General features: G+C 47.8%; 1 protein-coding gene across 1 annotated transcript; it reads right to left on the bottom strand.

Annotated features, from left to right (window-relative positions):
* Positions 1–13,157: 13,157 nt before the first annotated feature.
* On the bottom strand, positions 13,158–18,792 carry LOC114816427 (protein FAM170B-like). Its single transcript, XM_029078577.1, has 3 exons — positions 18,554–18,792; positions 15,281–16,849; positions 13,158–13,730 (listed from the first exon to the last, which is right to left on the bottom strand). The coding sequence occupies exon 2, from the start codon at positions 16,781–16,783 to the stop codon at positions 16,040–16,042; it is 744 nt and encodes a 247-aa protein (XP_028934410.1). The 5' UTR covers positions 16,784–16,849; positions 18,554–18,792; the 3' UTR covers positions 13,158–13,730; positions 15,281–16,039.
* Positions 18,793–19,463: the final 671 nt, after the last annotated feature.

Genomic DNA, 19,463 nt, shown 5'->3' with positions numbered 1-19,463 from the left:
ATCTTGCTGAAATGACCCTCTCCTCTCATCTCTCCCTTCCCCTGGAGTTATGGGTCAGTGGCCCGGAGCTGCTCAACTAGCAAGAGCAATGGAAAAGAACCCTACCTGAGGTAAGGACTGCTTATTACTCCTCACTGACACAAACCTCAGTTCAATTTTTTAAAATATTTGTTGTTTTTTTTAATGATATATGTGAAGCAGCACATGGATAGAGCATGGGCCTGGGAGTCAGAAGGTTATGGGTTCTAAACTTGTCTGCTGTGTGACCTTGGGCAATTCACTTTTCTGTGCTTCAGTTACCTCATCTGTAAAATGGAGATTGAGGTTGTTAGCCTCACGTGGGACAGAGACTGCGTCCAACCCGATTTGCTTGTAGCCACCCCAGCACTTAGTACAGTGCCTGGCACACAGTAAGCGCTTAACAAATGCCATAATAATTATTATTATTTGTTAAGCACTTACTATGAGTCAAACACTGTTCTAAGCTCTGGAGTAGATACAAATCAATTAGGTAGGACACAATCCCTTCCCTGCATTGGGCTCACAGTCTAAGTGTGATACAATCAAGAATATTTATATAATTTATGAAATAATTTATAGATAGAAGGAAGCAAAAGAGTGGAAAGACGTGCATTGGTGTTGCAGGGTGTGTGTATTTGTATGTAAATATGCAAATTCTTAGGTAAAGCGGCAGTGTTGAAGTGTCATGGATGGGGAAATAAAGTAGGGAGATCAATCAATCCATAGTATTTGTTGAGTGCTCACTGTGGGCAGAGCACTGTAGTAAGTGCTTGGAAGAATGCAACATAACATTCATTCGATAGTATTTATTGAGTGCTTACTATGTGCAGAGCAATAACAGAGACACGCTCCCTGCCCCGCAACAAGCTTAAAGTCTAGAGGAGATGAGAGATTAATTAGGGAAGGCCTCTTGGAGGAGAGGTGACATCAGAAGGGCCTGGACAGTGGGAGGAAGTGGTCTGCCAGATGGGATGAGGTAGTTCCAGGTGAAAATTGTGGTCGGCAGTGGAGAGATGACAGTGAGTTACAGAGTGTAGGTTCAAATGGGCAGTCCTTAAGAGATGAAGCAGACTAAATAAATTTGCTTGAACCACTGGCGACCATTCTGTACCTGCCAAAGCCAGCAGGGGTTGTCCACAGGACTTCTGGTGGGTATTTCCCTCGGGAGTAGAAGGTGTTAATGAGCGTGTACATTTACAGGCTGTGACACCTGGGCTCTTGAAGACCAGATGTGGTTGGATTGGATGCTTGCTGGGCTCCCTCAGATTACCACAGGGAGTGTGTGGGTGTGTGCCAGAAAGGGGGTGTGAAGGCACCTCAGATGTGTGCCAGGCAGGGGACCTGAGGGTACCACTGGGGGGGGTAATAATAATGATAATAATAGAATGATAATATATACTAATAATGATAATAATGGTATTTGTTAAGCACTTACCTAGTGTAGTTGTAGAGTACGGGCCTGGCGTTCAGAAGGTTATGGGTTCTAATTCTGGTTTGGCCTCTTGTCTGCTGTGTGGCCTTGGGCAATCACTTTACTTCTTCTGTGCCTCAGTTACCTCATCTGTAAAATGGGGATTGAGACTGTAAGCTTCATGTGGGACAAGGACTGTGTCCAGCCTGATTTGCTTATATCCACCCCAGCACTTAGTACAGAGCCTGGCACATAATAAATGCTTAATAGATATACTTGTGGGCAAGGATTGTCTCTCTTTATTGCTCTATTGTGCTTTCCCAAGTGACTAGTACGTGCTCTGCACACAGTAAGTGCTCAGTAAATATGATTGAATGGATGAACAAATACCATAATAATAATAATAATTATTATTATTATTATTATTATGTGCCAGGCACCAGTCAGGGGTCCAGAGGGCATGACACCCTTTTTCCATTCCAAGGCTCTGGCTGGGCTGGTTTCTGAGTGGGTGAACTTAGATCCTGTAGACCATTTGTTCCTGTCCGTGTTTCTACCAAGGGGGTGGCTGCGGGGGTCTCTGGTCCAACGGGCTTGCGGCTGCAGGTCCCAGCGTGGACAGAGATCAGCCCCAGCCAACGGGGTTGGAGAGGGCAGTGGGGGAAGCCCCAGTTCCTCCCCTCATCCACCTGGCCTGAACAATGGGCTGGACACGGTCCCCACCCCGGCCCCCACGTCCTGTTCCAGGGAATCATCGCTTCCAGGGAAATGTGGGGCCGCTCCCTGCTCACACGCAGGCTGAGGCTTCTGGGCTCGGAGGATCAGCTTCCCCTGAGACCCCGGCCCCCAGCGTAACCCCTAATGTGAGAGCCGCCCCCCAGAGGACAGGGGACTCTGGGGGGAGGCCGAGGAGCTGGGGGATCCCATGGTGAGGTTGAGAGATCTAGAAGGGGTGGGGAGGTCGGGGGAGATGGTGATCTGGAGGTTGGGCTGGAGCTCTCAGGCTGCAGGGCTGGGGTGAATAAGCATGTTTTCATGGATCAGGTTATGTATGACTTTCCCAGATTCAATCCTCCAGCCTGGCTTTCCTCCCCCAGTCACCGTGCAGGTGTGAGTCTGTAGACATCCGTATCACACACCCACACCTATCCCCCTGGCAGTTGAACCACAAAGATGAAGAATATTTTTTACAGTGTTATTTTATACTGTTGTGTTTTATTATTTATTTGGATTTTACTGCCAGTTTACAGACCATTTTGTTCACTGCCCTATTTGAGTTTTTAGGGATGGCAGGTGGGAAATGGAACCAGCTGGCCACTTAGGCTTCTCCTGCTCCCAGTGAAGTTCAGACAACAATCGATTATACTTATTTAGTGCTTACTGTATGCAAAGCATCATACTAAGTGCCTGGGAGAGTACAATATAACAATATAGCAGAGTTGGTAGACACATTCCCTGCCCACAAGGAGTTTACAGTCTACAGGGGTAGACAGACATTAATATAAATGAATTATAGATGTTTACATAAGTGTTGGGGGGACGAGGGAGGGGTGAATAAAGGGAGCAAATGCAGGTACAAGGGCAGCACAGAAGGGATTGGGAGAAGAGGAAATGAGGGATTAGTGAGGGAAGGCTTCTTGGAGAAGGTGTACTTTCAATAAGGCTTCAAAGGTAGAGAACATAAGGTAGCCAAACCAATCTATGAAATCAATCCACAGACAGAGCAATGGAGGGTAGAAAAAGCCTCCGGCACAGAGACCAGGCAAGGTTGAGGACCAAGAACCTTGTTTCCCTCTGTCCAGTGAGGTCACAGTTTCTCAGTTCTCTGGTGGAGAAGTTGGAAATGAATCTGAATGTGCGTCTTCCCCCTCCCTTGCCCCAAGGAGCAGAGAGAAATGAGTTGTCCAATCCATTTCACTTTCTGTATGGGATTCATCCCATTCCTCAGCCTAGCTGTATCATTTTGTGAGGCGAACTATTGAGAAGCAGCTTGGCTCAGTGGAAAGAGCATGGGCTTGGGAGTCAGAGTTCATGGGTTCGAAGTCCCACTCTGCCACTTGTCAGCTGTGTGACTGTGGGCAAGTCACTTAACTTCTCTGTGCCTCAGTTACCTCATCTGTAAAATGGGGATGAAGACTGTGAGCCTCACGTGGGACAACCTGATTACCCTGTATCTACCCCAGCGCTTAGAACAGTGTTCTGCACATAGTAAGTGCTTAACAAATACCAACATTATTATTATTATTAAAACAGATTCCAAATGTGCTGTCACCACACCTTTGGGAAACGTGGCAAAATTGGGCGAGGTAGATCTATCTCTATCAGTTACTCAGCCTCACTTTTGTGGATTTCATTACTCCATGCGGTGTGGCACATTCAGCTGTTCCTTGCGTTTTCCACAGCAGTGGTGGGTAGGGCAGATTGGTACCACTTGTCAGACTTTGGAACCTCTGGAGAAGAGGTCCGGGGCCTTGTGGCTGCCACAAGACCTGCTCATCTGTGGTAAGGAGTATGGGTTCAGAGAGGTATGGATAGTTCTATGGATGAGGGGGCCAAGGCAGGTCCCTGGAGCACAAGTTGGGATACAGAGAGGAAAGTTATATGTGTTGAATGTCCCATTCCTAATCAGGAGGTTGGTATCCAAGAGGGCAACCATCCCATAGCTTGGGAAGTTAAAAATAAGGAAGTGACAAATTGCCTGCCTACAAGGAGCTTGCACTAGAATGGGACAGACAGACATAAAGATATTTACAAATAAAATAGAATAAATAAGTTAATAATAATGTGGTATTTGTAAAGTGTTTACTCTACGCCAAGCACTGTACTGGACACTGGGACAGATATGAGATCATCAGGATCCACAGTGTAAGTGCCCGTGATTGGGCAGGGATTGTCTCTATCTGTTGCTGAATTGTACATTCCAAGTGCTTAGTACAGTGCTTTGCATATAGTAAGCGCTCAATAAATACTATTGATTGATTGAAGTAGGAGGGGGGCAGGTATTGAATCCCATTTTGCAGATGAGAGAACTGAGGCACAGAGAAGATGTGATTTGCCCAAGGTCACACAGCAAGTAGGTGGTGGAGCCAGGATCAGAACCCAGGTCCTCTGACTCCCAGTCCCGTGCTCTTTCCACTAAACCACGTTGCTGTGAATGTGCAATTGAATAAACATGTTTATATATGTGCAAAGGATGGATAAAAAATAAGTACACAACTGCTGGAGATGTTGCTATGACCTGGAATGTTGCGATAGTAATGTAGCATAATAGTACTGGTAGTGATTTAGTAGTAATTGTGTTTATTGAGTACATATCAGGTGCCATGCACCACATAAAGTGTTTGGGAATGTCTAGCAAAAAGAAGAGAAGTATTCCCCGCCCATTAAGTACTCTCCCTATAATGGGGCCCCGGGGCTTTTCAAAGCTCCAGGCCAAACTTCTGTCAATCAAACACTGTCCCTATTTCTTGGAAGGGTCTGGACATTCATTCCTGGGCAGTGTTGGATACGGGCCAGGTGTGGGGTCGGGTTATTGAAAAGAGTCCTCAGATTGTCAGTAATGCTGCTCGGTTTATCTACGGCTCCTTATGTCTCAGAGGGCTGAAGAATGTCAGCTCAGTGAGGGGAAAGAAAACCCAATTTATCCACTGGAAATTTAAAAGCTTTGGTAAAACTGTGGAGATAATTCAGTTGCTTCCAATTTCTAAAAGAAATTGGTATTTCCATCAGTGTCCAGTGAGAGAAACTGCAATAGGATTCAAGTCATTTCTCTGCTTCTCCTGGCCACTCCAAGGGCTGCTTTTCGGTGTCTTTTGCTGCCTGATTGACTTCAAGATTGCAGTCGATCTCTGTTTCTGTCTTATGGGGCTATGGTCTGCAATCTGCACTATGCTGAAACTAGGGGACAGACTTCCCTTTAGCAGATATTTACTCCCCTCAGCAGAAGTAGTGGAGCGTGAGAACAGCTATTTAAACCAACCTGTAGACCTTAGGTATGTTCAAGCCTCTTTGCCCCTTTGTGGACGTCAGTGACCAGGGATCTATCTCACCAATGAGGCAGAAGGAGAGAAATCACAGAGCAGTTGTAGGTGGAGTTAACAATTCGAAGGAATTTATAAGTATGGAATAGAAGTGTCCAGGGGCAAGACACAAGTCCAGGAAGAAATACAGCTTGCCATTAGAGATTTTGAAAGGCTGTGCTTTATTGGACAGAGCTGAGAAAACAGGCTGGGTTTCAATACCTTCACAGATGATTTACTTCTGGGGATGCTCACCCTCTGCCACCCTAAATAAGGAATAAACCGAAAACTAAAGCAGTGAAAGCAGGAACTGCTCGGCTCTCTGCTCTGATGAGGAAGCTCATGGTCCCAGGAGTGGGTCAGATGTCAATGGGGACAATGGAGATCTACTTTCTGGTATGTGGTCTGTCAAAGCCCACTGGCCCTGGGATATGTGGTTCAAAGACCGACCCCATGGAGACAGGGTCCAAGCACTCCCCAAGCTCCCTCTCCCAGACTGATTGACAGATGCGCACACTAGGTAGGGGGTTCCCATCTATGATGGAAAGCGACAATGACTGTGGCATGTGTTCAGGGCTTACTATGTTCCAGGCTCTTGCATTAAGCCCTGGGGTATATACAGTTTAAGGGACAGGGAGAGCAGGGATCTTATCCCCATTTTACAGATGAGGAAACTGAGACTCAGAGAAGTCAAGTGACTTGCTCAAAGTCACACAACGGGCAATTGGCAGAGCCAGAATTAGAACCCAGACCTTTCATTCATTCATTCATTAGTATTTATTGAGCGCTTACTATGTGCAGAGCACTGTACTAAGCGCTTGGGATGAACAGGTCGGCAACAGATAGAGACAGTCCCTGCCGTTTGACGGGCTTACAGTCTAATCGGGGGAGATGGACAGACAAGAACAATGGCAATAAATAGAGTCGAGGGGAAGAACATCTCGTAAAAACAATGGCAAATAAATAGAATCAAGGCGATGTACAATTCATTAACAAAATAAATAGGGTAATGGAAATATATACAGTTGAGCGGACAAGTACAGTGCTGTGGGGAGGGGAAGGGAGAGGTGGAGGAGTGGGCCCGTGCTCTTTCCACTAGGCCTCGGCCTGAGAGGGGAACACAAAGGCTCTGGTGTAAGTGATAGGGGTCAGGATCCCGCCAGAGAGTGCTCTGGCTTGAGGCAAACTCAATGTATTTCTACAGGATGGCCCATATGATATCACTTTGCCACTCCGGGTGCCCAGTAAAACAAGTGGATGAACAGGGAAGTCTTCGGGTCTGATATTTTACTGCCCTTAGTGGCCACCCTAAGCATGGATGTGGGCACAGGGATGCAGTTTTGTAGGCCAAATGAATGTCTTTCGAAGCAATACCTTTTCCCCCCCAGGATTCCTAGACAGGGGCTAAAGAAAATCCTGGTCAGAGGCCCCAATCCCAGCTGCCCCCATGGTGCCTGAAGTTATGGATGGTCTTGGCCTTCTGGGGTGACATGGTTTTGAGGTTCGGCTGGTCCCTCAAACTGACCTCCCTCTGGAGGCTATTTGAATATCTGGAAATGCCCATCCCACACCCATGAACTGTAAGCAGAAGAGCTGGTGGTCCAGCAATCTTGCCCTTTGCCAGGCAGGCTTGACAAGCTATTGGGTGTGGGATCCACATCCCTGGCCCCTGCTCCTTTGGGGATGGGCACCACTCTCCAAGTCCCACACCCAAGTTCCGTCAGCTGCTTGGGCCAGCCCCCTGTGAGAGACGTGAGGGGATGGGGTCAGAAGCGGGGCAGCCAGGCTAAGCGGGAATGGACGTTTTAAGCCGGGGCCTGGGCAGGTGCGTCAGAGACCATTCCACAGGCCCAGGGGATATGGACTTGGGTTTCCTGCCCTCACGGGCCCTTCAACTCCTGCAAGGGAACAATGAGCCCTCACTCCTCACTGCTTGTGGAGAAGTCACGAGTCGGTGACTCTGGCCAGCCAGCAGTGAAGTCTTGGCGGAATTCCAGCGCGAGAAGGCTGGACCATCAGAGGCCTGGATGCTTGGGGCTGCAGAGTTTCCTGGTGTGCTGGGAGTTTCCAGGCTCCGAACGAGCTCGTGCTTCCTCTGGTTAGCTTGACCTAGTGCTCAGAGAAAACCCAGGGAAGTGTCAGGGAGAGAGATGGTGGTGGGCAGAGCTCTCTCCATCCTTAAAGCCCGAGATCACATCCCCTACTGGAGAAATTCCCAATCAATCAATCGTAATGATAATAATAATCATTATTATTATGGTACTTGTTAGGTGCTTATTATGTGCCAAGCACTGTTCTAAGCATTAGGGTAGATACAAGTTGATCAGATTGGACACAGTCTCTGTCCCACATTGGGCTCACACTCTTAATTCCCATGTTTTACAGATGAAGTAACTGAGGCACAGAGAAGTTGTGACTTTCCCAAGGTCACACAGAAGACATGAGGCATAGTCAGTATTAGAACCTAGGTCCTTCTGACTCCCAGGCCTGGACTTTATCCATTAAGTCATGCTGCTTCTTGTATTTGATTGAGTACTTACTGTGTACAAGGATTTTACTATGCACTTGAGAGAATACAATATAACAATACAATAGATTATATAACAGACACATTCCCTGCCCACATTGAGCTCTGTTAATCTCCCAAGCACTTTATATGCCCCCAACTGCCACTTCAGCCCTTCCGGGCCTCTTTTACCCTCACAACACTTCTGTACAGTGTTTCTGTATGCTATCGCTCCCTCCATCTGTAATTTATTTGTGTGTGCTGTCCGCACTAGACTGCAAACCCAGTGAGGGCAGGGATTGTGTCTTCTCACCCTTTTGTACCCACCTCAGTGTTTAGTCCAAGGCTCCACACACTGTGATGCTTAACGAATACTATCGATGTATGGGTTGGCTGACCATCTCTCTTCAGGGAGCCATTTCATGGCAGGGGGACTAGGTTTCCCAGTGATCACTGATCCAAGCCGATGCTGAATCTGCATCAGGGGCTGAGTCAATCGTCCTCACTAGCACCTCCAAGGCAGAGAAGGCAGGGATATCCTTCCAGTTTCTCTGGCCGGAGGGCTCCGACTGGGAAATTCTTCCTTGAGCTGTTGCATCTTAGGCAGCTCTAATCTTCTGCTCCACTGCCCTGAACACCCATCTCACGCCATTTCTGCTTAATTAAATCTGGCCTATCCGGGATCACAAAGGAAGGACGAGAGGCCACCAAACACTAAACACTCTCGCCAACCTCAGATGAACCCTGCTAAGCTGTCCCTGCCCTTGCTGCTCACAGCTTGGAAAAAGCATTCCTAACAGTGTTAATGGGTTTGACCTGGGGCTCTTAACAGTCCATCCAAATCCTTCCTTAAGGCCAGAAGGGCAGGGAAAGGAAATCTGGGGCCTCTTGCTGACCCTGGGGTGTAGGGAGAAGGCTGGAGCGGAAGGCTCATTATCCAGACCCCAGCGACTACTGACAAAACCAAGAGAAAACACATCCCTCGCCCAGCGGGCCAGTCATGTAGGATCTGAGGATTGGCCTGTGGGGCCCAGCACTGCTGGCCCTACATGTCCACCAATGTTGTTTAAGACTCAGTTTACCTGGTGGACTTTCCTTCTGTCAGAGTCTGGAAACAAGTTATGATGATGATTATGTTTTTATAGTTTTATTTTCCACTTTATGTGTCCATTGCCTGCCCTCTTCTTCTTAGATTGCAATCCCCTTGGAGGTTAGGGACACTAATTCTCACCTATAAATTATTTCTCAGTACGTAGTAAGGTGCTCTGCACCCAATAAGTGCTTAATAAATGCTCTTGCTGCTATTACTGCTGGCGCTTCTCACAGGGGCCCAAGAGGGCTGGGGGCAGATGCGGATACTGTTGGCCAAGATTCAGGGGTCCCCATGCCAGAACTCCTCAAAGTGGGGATTCCGTTATCTTCCTCACTTATTGATTCAATTCTCTTTCATCTCGCCCAACAGAATTCCCCTCCTGGACTGGCAGGAAATGTGTTGAGAGTGCTCTCTGCTGGACATTTCCCATGCTTATGGTCCAGTGCAGTTGAGCAAGACATTGCTTCTGTCCCTTCTCCCCACCCTTCCCTGTCCCTCCCTCTCCCCTCCCCTCCCATTCCCACACCAACCCACTGTCCCCCCAGGAGTGAGTGAAGCGGCTTTCAGAGTCCTGACTTCTCCCATCTGGCTATGGCATGCACATTTGCCCAAACTGAGTAGTAGTAATAGTTTTTTATTCAGCATCTCCTGGGTGCAAAATCTGGTGCTGGGAAAAGATGCAGGGGAGAAATAGACTCAGTCCCTGGTCCTGAAGCAGCTCAGAGTCTAAAAGTGAGAAGGGCTCTTGGAAAATCTGAGGGAACTGTTACCCAAGGTCATTGCTGAGCCCTTGCCAGGGTCAGGAAAACCTGAGTTGCCCTCCCTACCAGGGAACTGTCTCATCTGTGAGGCTGTTATTGGGCAGGGATCGTCTCTGTTGCCGAATGGTACATTCCAAGGGCTTAGTACAGCGCTCCGCACATAGTAAGCGCTCAATAAATACTACTGAATGAATGAATGAATGACCTATGCTCCCTCCCTGGGGCCAGCTGGCCGGGGTGGGAGTCCCCAATCGGCTGACACAGACTCTATCCTCTATAGAGAGAGTCTGGAAGCCCTATAATCTGAAAGCTGCTTGAGGGCATGAAATTTGTCTACCAACTCTGTTATATTGGATTCCCCCAAGTGCTTAGCACATAGTGGCTCAGTAGATGCCACTGATTGATTAATTGATTCTTCTAGGGGGCTGGATAGCTGTAGGGGGTCTTAGCAGACCCCAGGCCGGGGCAAGCTAACCACTGAGCCAAAAAGGGATAACAGGGGGCATACATTAACCACTCCTGCTGTCACTCTTGGGGGGTGGCCACTGTTCTGGACACAAAATAGCCCCAGCAGCATTAGGGAAGGGAACATCAGATCATGAGCAAGGATCTTAGCTCATTGTGGGCAGGGATTGTCTCTCTTTTTTGCTGTATTGTATTTTCCCAAGCACTTAGTACAGTGCTCTGCACATAGTGCTCAATAAATACGAATGAATGAATGGTGATGGTTTCGGCCAGTGGTTAGGGATGGACCATACATGTCCCTAATTCTCCCTTTCCACCCCTAACATTCCCTTTAGTGGCCTAGCATGGAAACCTCCCCCTCGGCCCCCCATTAATGGATCTATCCAAACCCCTCTGGACTCTGCAGGTGTTTCCTTTTGCACAGTTTCAGTGGAATAGGATTTCATGTCCTTATCACCACTGGGGAAAGAACTGTTTCCTTTCTCATTTGTTTGGAATGGTATTTATTGGTATTTGCTGAGTGCTTAGGCTGTGCAGGGCCATGCACTAAGCACTTGGGAGACTACAGTATATTTAGTAGACATGATCCTTGCCCTCAAGGCACTCAGTCTACCTGGGGGGACAGATATTAAAACAAATCACAGGTAAGTGAGAGCAACCGAGTTAAAATCTACACCTAAGTGCCAGAGGGATGGGCTGATTGATTTAATGATTTGAATAAGTAGGGGAGGGGGTCGTTAAAGAACTGGGTTCTGCTCCCAAAACCTTTCTGGAACATCCTGGGACAAATTTTCAAATTATTTCATCTAAATTTGTGTTTTAATTGAGTTAGCAAGTTCTAAACCCCAAGAATGTGAAATAAAATAAATTATTTATTACTAACTACAGCTAATTGGTTAAATCCAGTATAATGCACTGTGTCAGAGTCAGAAGTGCTAGCAATTCCTTTCCCTCTAAGGAAGTGTCTTTCTAAAGGGATACCATCCCAACAGCTTTCTCGTTATAACAAAGGTCTACGTGTTGCTTAAATGTTTTTTCTAGATCATTATTTTGTGTCTCCTTTTCCCTTGTTCCTTTCTTACATTTCTCCATACCTCAGTGCATTCGTGCAAAAATGCACATTTCAGGGTAGTACTTTTGCAAAGTAATCCATCTCTTCTGCCTAATTCATGACTAAATCCCCGATAGGATAACAATTCTCTTTGTGACACATCTCAATTGAATTTTTCACTCCTCCCCAGGCCAAGTCTCCGCCTGGGAGTCCTGGGATCTCCTCTCTGAATCCCTCCCACAGGAAACACAGCTGGGAGGAAACCGTCACAGCCACATGCATGCAGGCACATTCTCCCTGAACCAGCTCCCTTCACGGGCCTCACCTCACTTCAGCCTTGAAGGATCAGGACAGGCGGGGCCCCTATTTTGGAAAACCAAAGAGAGAGTTAGAGCCTGAGAGCAAGAAAGGGTTGGAGCCTGGAATGGGAGGGGGTAAGGCCAGGGGCCCGTCTGGTTGTAACGGCTGATGGGGAGGTTCAAAGAGGCAATGAGGGGTTCCTAATAGCTGACAGTGAGGAACTGCCTGTAACTTCTCCCCAAACACAGCTCAACATGCAAACTTCTCACTCTCACACCGCTACCTTCACATCCCCTTTCACCTTCCCAGTTAGGAGAAAAACCTCCCTCATATTTTCCACATTCTCTCTGCCTAGCCCTGCCCAGCCCAGCTCACCGGCACGCAGGAGCACATACGCAGACACAGGCACAGTCTGACATACAGATGTGTGAACACACACCCAGAAACACAGGCAAACACAGACATTAAGAAAGACAAAGATACACACACACATTAACGCACATATTCTCCAATTAATTCATCAGTGGTATTTATTGAGCACTTACCTTGGACAGAGGTCTGTTCTAAGAGCTTGGAGAGTTAGTAGCAGCAATAGTATTTATGAAGTGCTTAGTATGTACAAAGCACTGTACTAATTGCTGGGAATGAATATAGGGGTGATAATTAGATATGGTTCCTGACCCTCAAGGGGTTCACATTCTAAGACTAAAACTAAGAATAAACAAAGAATAAATGGGGGAAGGGGACTGGTGACAGGCACATAAGGAAAGGTAAAACAAGAAGAACATGCAAACAACACAGACAAGCACAAAATAAATTTAAAAAACAATAGGGGACTGTAACTAGAAGAGCAGAGTTCTGGGCTTCTGGTGGCTGAGTCCAACAGTCACATCCACAGTCATGTCTCCCCCTCCCCTCCCAGGTCAATCTGCCTCTCTCCTGGTCTGTCAGGCCCAGATTGATTTCTTTTGCCTATTTACGGTCACCCAACTGTTTTGCCTTCCTGTTAGTCCTCCTCCTGCCCCCAGCCCTCTTCTCCATCACTTGTCGGTATAGCTCATCTAGGCTGCCTGGCTAGAGTCTGGGGCCATTTCCCCCAAATGGGGAAATCAAGGGGATCTCTCCCCAGACCTCTCATCTCCTTCCCCTGGCCCCCAAAGTACTGTCACTGGCTCATCTCCCCGAGCTGCCTTGGGCAAGGCTCAAGCAAGGAATTCAGGAGCCCTGTCAGAGACCTCCTCCACCCAGCCCCACACTGGCCAGGTGAATTCTGGATGAGTGATCATGACAGAGGCACTCCAGGGACCAAGCCTCGGGCCACCCCTCCTGCAATGAAGGCCTGGCCTTCAGACCCCCCTCCCTTCCAGTTCTGATCTCTACTCCCTCTCGACAACCTGATTACTCTGTATCTACCCCAGCACTTAGAACAGTGCTCTGCACATAGTAAGCGCTTAACAAATACCAACATTATTATTATTATCTTCTTCCTCCCCAACCTAGTGCTGTCCCGGGAAACACTAGCAGTGTTAATCATTTGCAACCAAGTAGAATTTTAATTTACATGTTTTCCTTTCTCCTCTGTTTCCTCTTGTGTCTTCTCTGCTATCTTCTATTTCCTCTACAACCTGCTTGTCTATTATCTTTTTTCTGCTGTCTCTTTTCTAAATTCTCTCTTGGCTTTCATCTTTTATCTTCTCTATTCAATTCAATCTTCCAGCTTATCTGTCACCTTCTATCTTTTCTATCATTTTCTCTTATTTGATCTTTTCTGTTACTCTGTCTTTTATCTTCTTTTTTCCTTCCCTATTTTCTCTTCCATTTTCTCTCTTGTCTTCAATCTCCTCCATATCTCTTGTCTACTTTCTCAACTCCCATCTTCTTGCCTTCAGTCTTTCTGATTTTCTCTTTCCTTTTCTAGTCTTATCCTTCTTTCTGTCTCTTCTTAATTTTTGGCTTTTTCCTTTTTTCTCATATCTTCTATTCTCTCTTTTCACTTCATCTCAGGAATCTTCACCTCCATTCTTTTCTTTTCTCCCACTTTTTCAATTTTCACTGGTCCTCTCCACTTCAGTTCCTATTTCTCTTTCTTTTTTCTTCTGTCTTCTTAATAATAATAATAATAATAATTAACAGTAATTATTATTATTATTGTGGTATTTATTAAGTACTTACTATGTGCCAAGCACTCTTCTAAGCACTGGGGTAAATACAAAGTAATCAGATTGCCCCACATGGGGTTCAGTCTCAATCGCCATTTGACAGATGAGGTAACTGAGGCACAGAGAAGTTAAGTGACTTGCCCAAGGTCACACAGCTGACAATTGGCAAAACCAGGATTTGAACCCATAACCTCTGACTCCCAAGCCTATGCTCTTGCCACTAGGCCATGCTGCTCCTATTAGGCCATGCTGTTCTTCTTGTGTTTGTGTGTCACTGATCTAGTTTCCTTCTTACTAGGGTAACTATTTGGGGAAGAGAATGGGATTCAGAGTCCTTCTGAAATCCAAATGAAAATCAATCAGTGGTATTTAGTGAGTGCTTACAGTGTGCAGAGCACTGTACTAAGTGCTTGGGTGAATACACTATAATGAGGTTGGCAGCCACAATTCCTGCCCACATGGAGCTTACAGGCCAAGAGGAGGAGACAGACATTAATATAAATAAATAAATTATGGTTACATATGTAAGTGCTGTGGGGTTGAAGGTGGGGTGAATAAAGGGTGCAAATTCAAGTACGAGGGCAATATAGGAAGGGAGAAGGAGCAGGGTAAAAGAGGGCTTTGTTGGAGAAGGCGTCTTGAAGGAGTTGTGCTTTTAAATAAAAGCTTAAAGATGGAGAGAGTGATGGTCTGTCGGATATGAAGGGGGAGGTTCCAGGCGAGAGGCAGGGGTCGGTGGCGAGACAGATGAGATTGAGGTACAGGTGTAGGTTGGCACTGGGGAAGCAAAGTGTGTGAGCTGTGTTGTAGTAGGAAATCATGGAGGTAAGATAGGTGGGTGCAAGGTGATTGAGTGCTTTAAAGTCAATCTGTTTGATGCGGACGTGGATGGACGACCGCAGAAGGTTCTTGAGGAGCAGGGAGACTTCCCATTTATAGTCACCCAACTGCTGAGCCTTCCTGTTAGTCCCCCTCCTGCCCCGAGCCCTCTTCTCCATCATTTATTGGTGTGGCTTGTCTAGGCTGCCTGGCTAGAGTCTGGGGCCATTTCCCCAAAATGGGGAAATCAAAGGATCTGTGTTGTAGTAGGTGTCCCCTGGGGGGAATGCCTTTTTTTTTTAGAAAAATGATTCAGGCAGCAGACCGAAGTACGAACTGGAGTGGGAAGAGGTGAGGGAGATCAGCAAGGAGGCAGCAGTCAAGGCAGGATAGGATAAGTGCTTGCATCAACGAGGTAGCAATTTGGATGGAGAGGAAGGGTTGGATGTTAGTGATGGTGAAGGTCAAACTTACAGGATTTGGTGACTGACTGCATATGTGGGTTGAATGAGAGAGTCCAAGGTTATGGGCTTGTGAGACAGAGAGTATGATAAGGCTGTCTACAATGAAAAAGGCATATCTGGTTATTTAGAGATTGAGGAACTAGACTGCAGATTTCCCAAGCCCCTTCTTAATTCCTCCCTTCTCCCTCTTCCCAAGGGCCCATCCACCTACCTGCTACCTTTGGTTCACATCAGGAGCGAGTCCAGATCTGTCCCTTTTGCTCTTTCCAACTTTGGAAGAGAAGAGGTGGAAAGTAGTTGCTACAGTCAGTCTGTGTCCCTCTGTTCTCCTCCCATTCTGCTCTCTTTCCTTTCTTCTTCTACTTCTCTTCTCTCAGCTGCAACTTTCTTTTGCCGCAGGTATTACACTTGGCCTTGTGTGAGTGCTGTTTCAGTTTCAGGGCTAGTGGAAAAGGCCCTCTCAGAGCCAGTCAGCCTTTGGACATGAGGGATGACCTCCTCTCTGAACTATGGGGCTCTGATTTTCTCCAAGCAGCGGACGCTCACCATATGGACCAAGGGATGGAGTTTCCCATCAGAAACAAGGGGTGCGGCTTGGTCCCGACCGGTCTTTGTTGTCCACGTTAGCCAGCTGTTGTGTGGAACTCCTGCCAGGCCCGCCCACCACGGGTGGGGCTCAAGAGGGTGGTTTGGACCGAAGCCACTACCACTGATAGCGTAGCCCCAGCAGGCAGAGCTGGGCCTAGGAAGAAGGCAGGCCTGCAGACTGTGAGAGCAACGCTCTTTCCTTTGGACCCTCAGCAGGGCATGTGGTGATGTGACTTCCAGTTTGTGCTGCGGTGTGTTGCTAAAATGGGGTGACTAGGGTTGCCACAGAATGAAAAAAGACTTCAACACCCCCTCACGGGTCACCTGCCACCCTCACTGTTTTCTGGGCCTGAAGCCTGGGGACCTCAGGTGGTTTTGCGTCTTATTTTCGCCTTAATCGGCAGCCACGGCGGTTCCTCATCTTACGTGAAGATTGTCGTGAAACCCTTCTCTTTTCCCGCATCTTCTGGTGGAAAATGTGGCAGGTAAAGCCCTCTTTTTCTCCATCCGTGACATGCTGCCTGAAGGCTTTCAGGGAGGGAAATACCCTGCAGCAGGCCATGCAGCGGAAACCCCTAGAGGTGGTCGAGAGCCAGTCGGGGATCTCCCGGTTCTCCCTGCAGGCCTCAGATGTTGTGGGCATGGCCGGCGGTTTGGGAGCGGCCCGTCTCTCCTCGGTGTCTCCCGTGGGTTCAGACGTGTAGGCCTCGTGATCTTCCCAGGGGGAATCCAGCCAGGGCTTGTCACTGTTGTTGCCGGAGTTATTGCTCATGTTGCTCCACTCAGGGTCTTTCTCCTCGTGGTTTTCCTTCCCGGCTCTCTTCCTCACGGTCAATGCCATCTCGAATACTTGCGGCCTATTGCGGACCGGACAGAATCCAGCCTTGGTCTCCCAGGCGATGGCCACGCCATTCACGGTCTTCACGCAGGTGTAGTAAGCGTACCTCGTTTCTTGTTCTGTCTCCTCCTCCTCCTCCCCAGTTGCAGAAAGGGGCTGGGTCAAGGAGCAAGTTTGGTAATCAGAGGGGGAGAAGGAGTTGGAGGGGCAGGTGTAGTAACAGGTAAGAGAGGGAGCCTCACTCCTAGCCTCCTGGGCCTCCTCTTCCTCCAAGGTCACGGGGGTCATCTCGGAGCCCCTAGCTGACTCCGGGGACACCAGGACAGATGAACGACTCCTCGCTTCTTTCTGAACCTGTGGCATAGAGGGAAAACTCCACCAGTGTCTACCTCAGTCTACCCTTACCACCACTCATCTCTTACCCAAAAAGTCAAGCTTGGGTAGGGAAGGGGTTTTTTCCCACTCTTTCTCGTCCACTGCCTCATGGGTAGAGGAGATTATGACTGAGAGCAGGGACTTTCTGGACCATCCCCCCATGAGGTGCTTATGGGGCTTGATCTGTTCCTGGTCCCGTGGTCAGGCCTCTTGGAACCCATTTTGATCTGGGTCCACCACCTCGGCATCCCCCTGCCTTTCCCAACCCTATTTCCCATCTCAGATTTGGGGACACTGTCTTTCATTGCCTGCCACTGAGCCACTGACCCCGGAGCTCAAGGGTCCCACTGAGCAAGATTTCTCATCTGTCACACACTCTGTCATGGACAGTACAGATGGGGAGTCAGAAATAGTAAGTTAAATTGATGAATTGTAGCCATCCTGGACTTTTGATTCCCCTTCAAATTCCTGCCGCTGACACAGAAGCAGCATGGAAAGAGCTCAGGGCTGGGAGACAAGAGACCTGTTTATAATCCCAGCTTGGCCATTTGCCTACCGGGTAACACTGGGCAAGTCACAACTTCTCTGTGCCTCTGTTTCCTTATCTGTACAATGGGGATTCAATGCCTTTCCCCCTGCCACTTAGGCTGCAAGCCCCATGTGGGGCAGGGATGTCTCATTGAATTATCTTGAATTTAGCTCTGGGCTTGACACATAGTAAATAAACTTTTCTTACAAATACCATAATGATACTAGAACCTGGTGGTGACTGAGTTTAGGCTACATTGCAGGGGGAACTGAGTTTAAAGGACAAAAGGGGATGAGGAATCTTGCAGCACCTCCTGCCTGGGACATACATTTCCCAAATGCTGAGGTCCTGGATTTTGCAGAATAGTTCCTCTAACGGATCATTTCCATCCCTCTGCCAAAAGGACAGGATCCAGGCCATTTTTACACAGCTCGATGGTCCAGCCCAAACCCCACGGTCAGTTTTGGTTGACACAATCAGTGGATCCAGACACATTCCAGGATGAGAACTCCCCTTCCCACCCCTGACCCACTCAAGAGGAGTGAGCCCTTGGGGGTGCATTTCTCCGACCCAGATCCCAACATCCTACCCCTTCTGGACCTTGCTTAGGTACCACTTTTCATCCTGGCCTTGAAGGACAAAACTTACAGTTCCAGCTCAAGGGGACTGGAGCAGGAGGTAGGGCTAAAATAGGGGTAGGGCCAGAACTAGATCATGGAATCAGGGTCTGTGATCCCATTGATGGATTCCAGCAGCATATGTATAACCCGGGGACAGGTGCAGCTGGTCTCTGTGCTGACCCAATGTTCACCTCTTTTTCTGTGCTGGTCCAGTGTCCACCTCTTTTTGGCTACCACAGCTCATGGGGCACAATGGCTCCAGGCCAGAAGGGAGAGAGGGCAGTGAGAGATCAAAATGGAAGGAGCTGTGTCTTGGACTTGGGCAAGTCACTTAACTTCTCTGTGCCTCAATTACCTCATCTATAAAATGAAGATTAAGACTTTGAGCCGCATGTGGGACATGGACTATGTCCAACCTGAGTAATAGTAAGTACTTAGCAGATATCTTTTTTTTTTTTAAAAAAAAAAGGATGGAAGGAAAAAGGGGAGAGGAGGGGGGTAGAGGAAGGTGAGTGAATGAGGCTCCTCCCATACCGATATGCAGGTTCCAGGACTGGTCACCGAGCTCCTAGGTCACCACTGAGTCAGGGACCTAACTATATCCTGTCCCAACGATGAGGTCGGGTAAAGACCAGGACAAACATAGGTGAGAATTTTTCTCGGTGACCCCATTTGACCCTTTCCTTGGTGCTACAATCCAGTCTCCAATCTTTCAGTCACCAGACAACCTCCAGGTGGACAAAGCCAGTTGGGAGCTCAATGAATGGGACCTGAAGCAGCTATGATAGTTTGGTCCTCAGGGCAACCGAGATCTGACCTCAGTGACATCATAATCTTCTGTGATCCTATTGGTGGATTGTGGAAGCATACATCTAGCCCAGGGACAGCTGCAGGAGTTTTTCATGCCAGCCTAGAGTTCACCTCCTTTTAGCTACAACACTATGGCCCCAGGTAAACAGAGGGTCAATTCTGCACTGAGCCATTCCAGGAATGGTCAGAGAGTAACTGTTTTCCAAGGCTTAGGTACTGTTCAACTTCAAAGTGGAACAATATGCTGCACACATACTGTCCTCTAAGGAAAAATATTGGGGTACAGAATGAGCAGGCAGAGCCACATGATCCACTGAAAACACTCCAAGTTCCTGCTCTGTCTTACGAGCCAATCTAGTCTCTTTCTATGTGCTCCTTCCCAGGCCATGACTAGAGAGAAAAATATTCACTAGCTAGAAGACAAATAGGTGTGAGGTGCATTTAAATATCTAACAAAGTTAGCTCAGCAGTGGACAAGTGAAATGATAAGTGAGGTATTTGTTAAGCACTGGCTCTTATACCAAGTCCTGGGGTAGACACATGATAGTTGGATTGAACACAGACCCAATCCCACAGTGGGGCTTTCTGGCTAAGTAGAAGGGAGAAAAGGTATTGAATCCCAAATGAGGAAAAT

This window comes from Ornithorhynchus anatinus, chromosome 14 (genome assembly GCF_004115215.2).
Source record: "Ornithorhynchus anatinus isolate Pmale09 chromosome 14, mOrnAna1.pri.v4, whole genome shotgun sequence".
Lineage (NCBI taxonomy): Eukaryota > Metazoa > Chordata > Mammalia > Monotremata > Ornithorhynchidae > Ornithorhynchus > Ornithorhynchus anatinus.
Note: the sequence above shows the minus strand (reverse complement) of the source record. Positions and strands in the feature narration are given on the sequence as shown.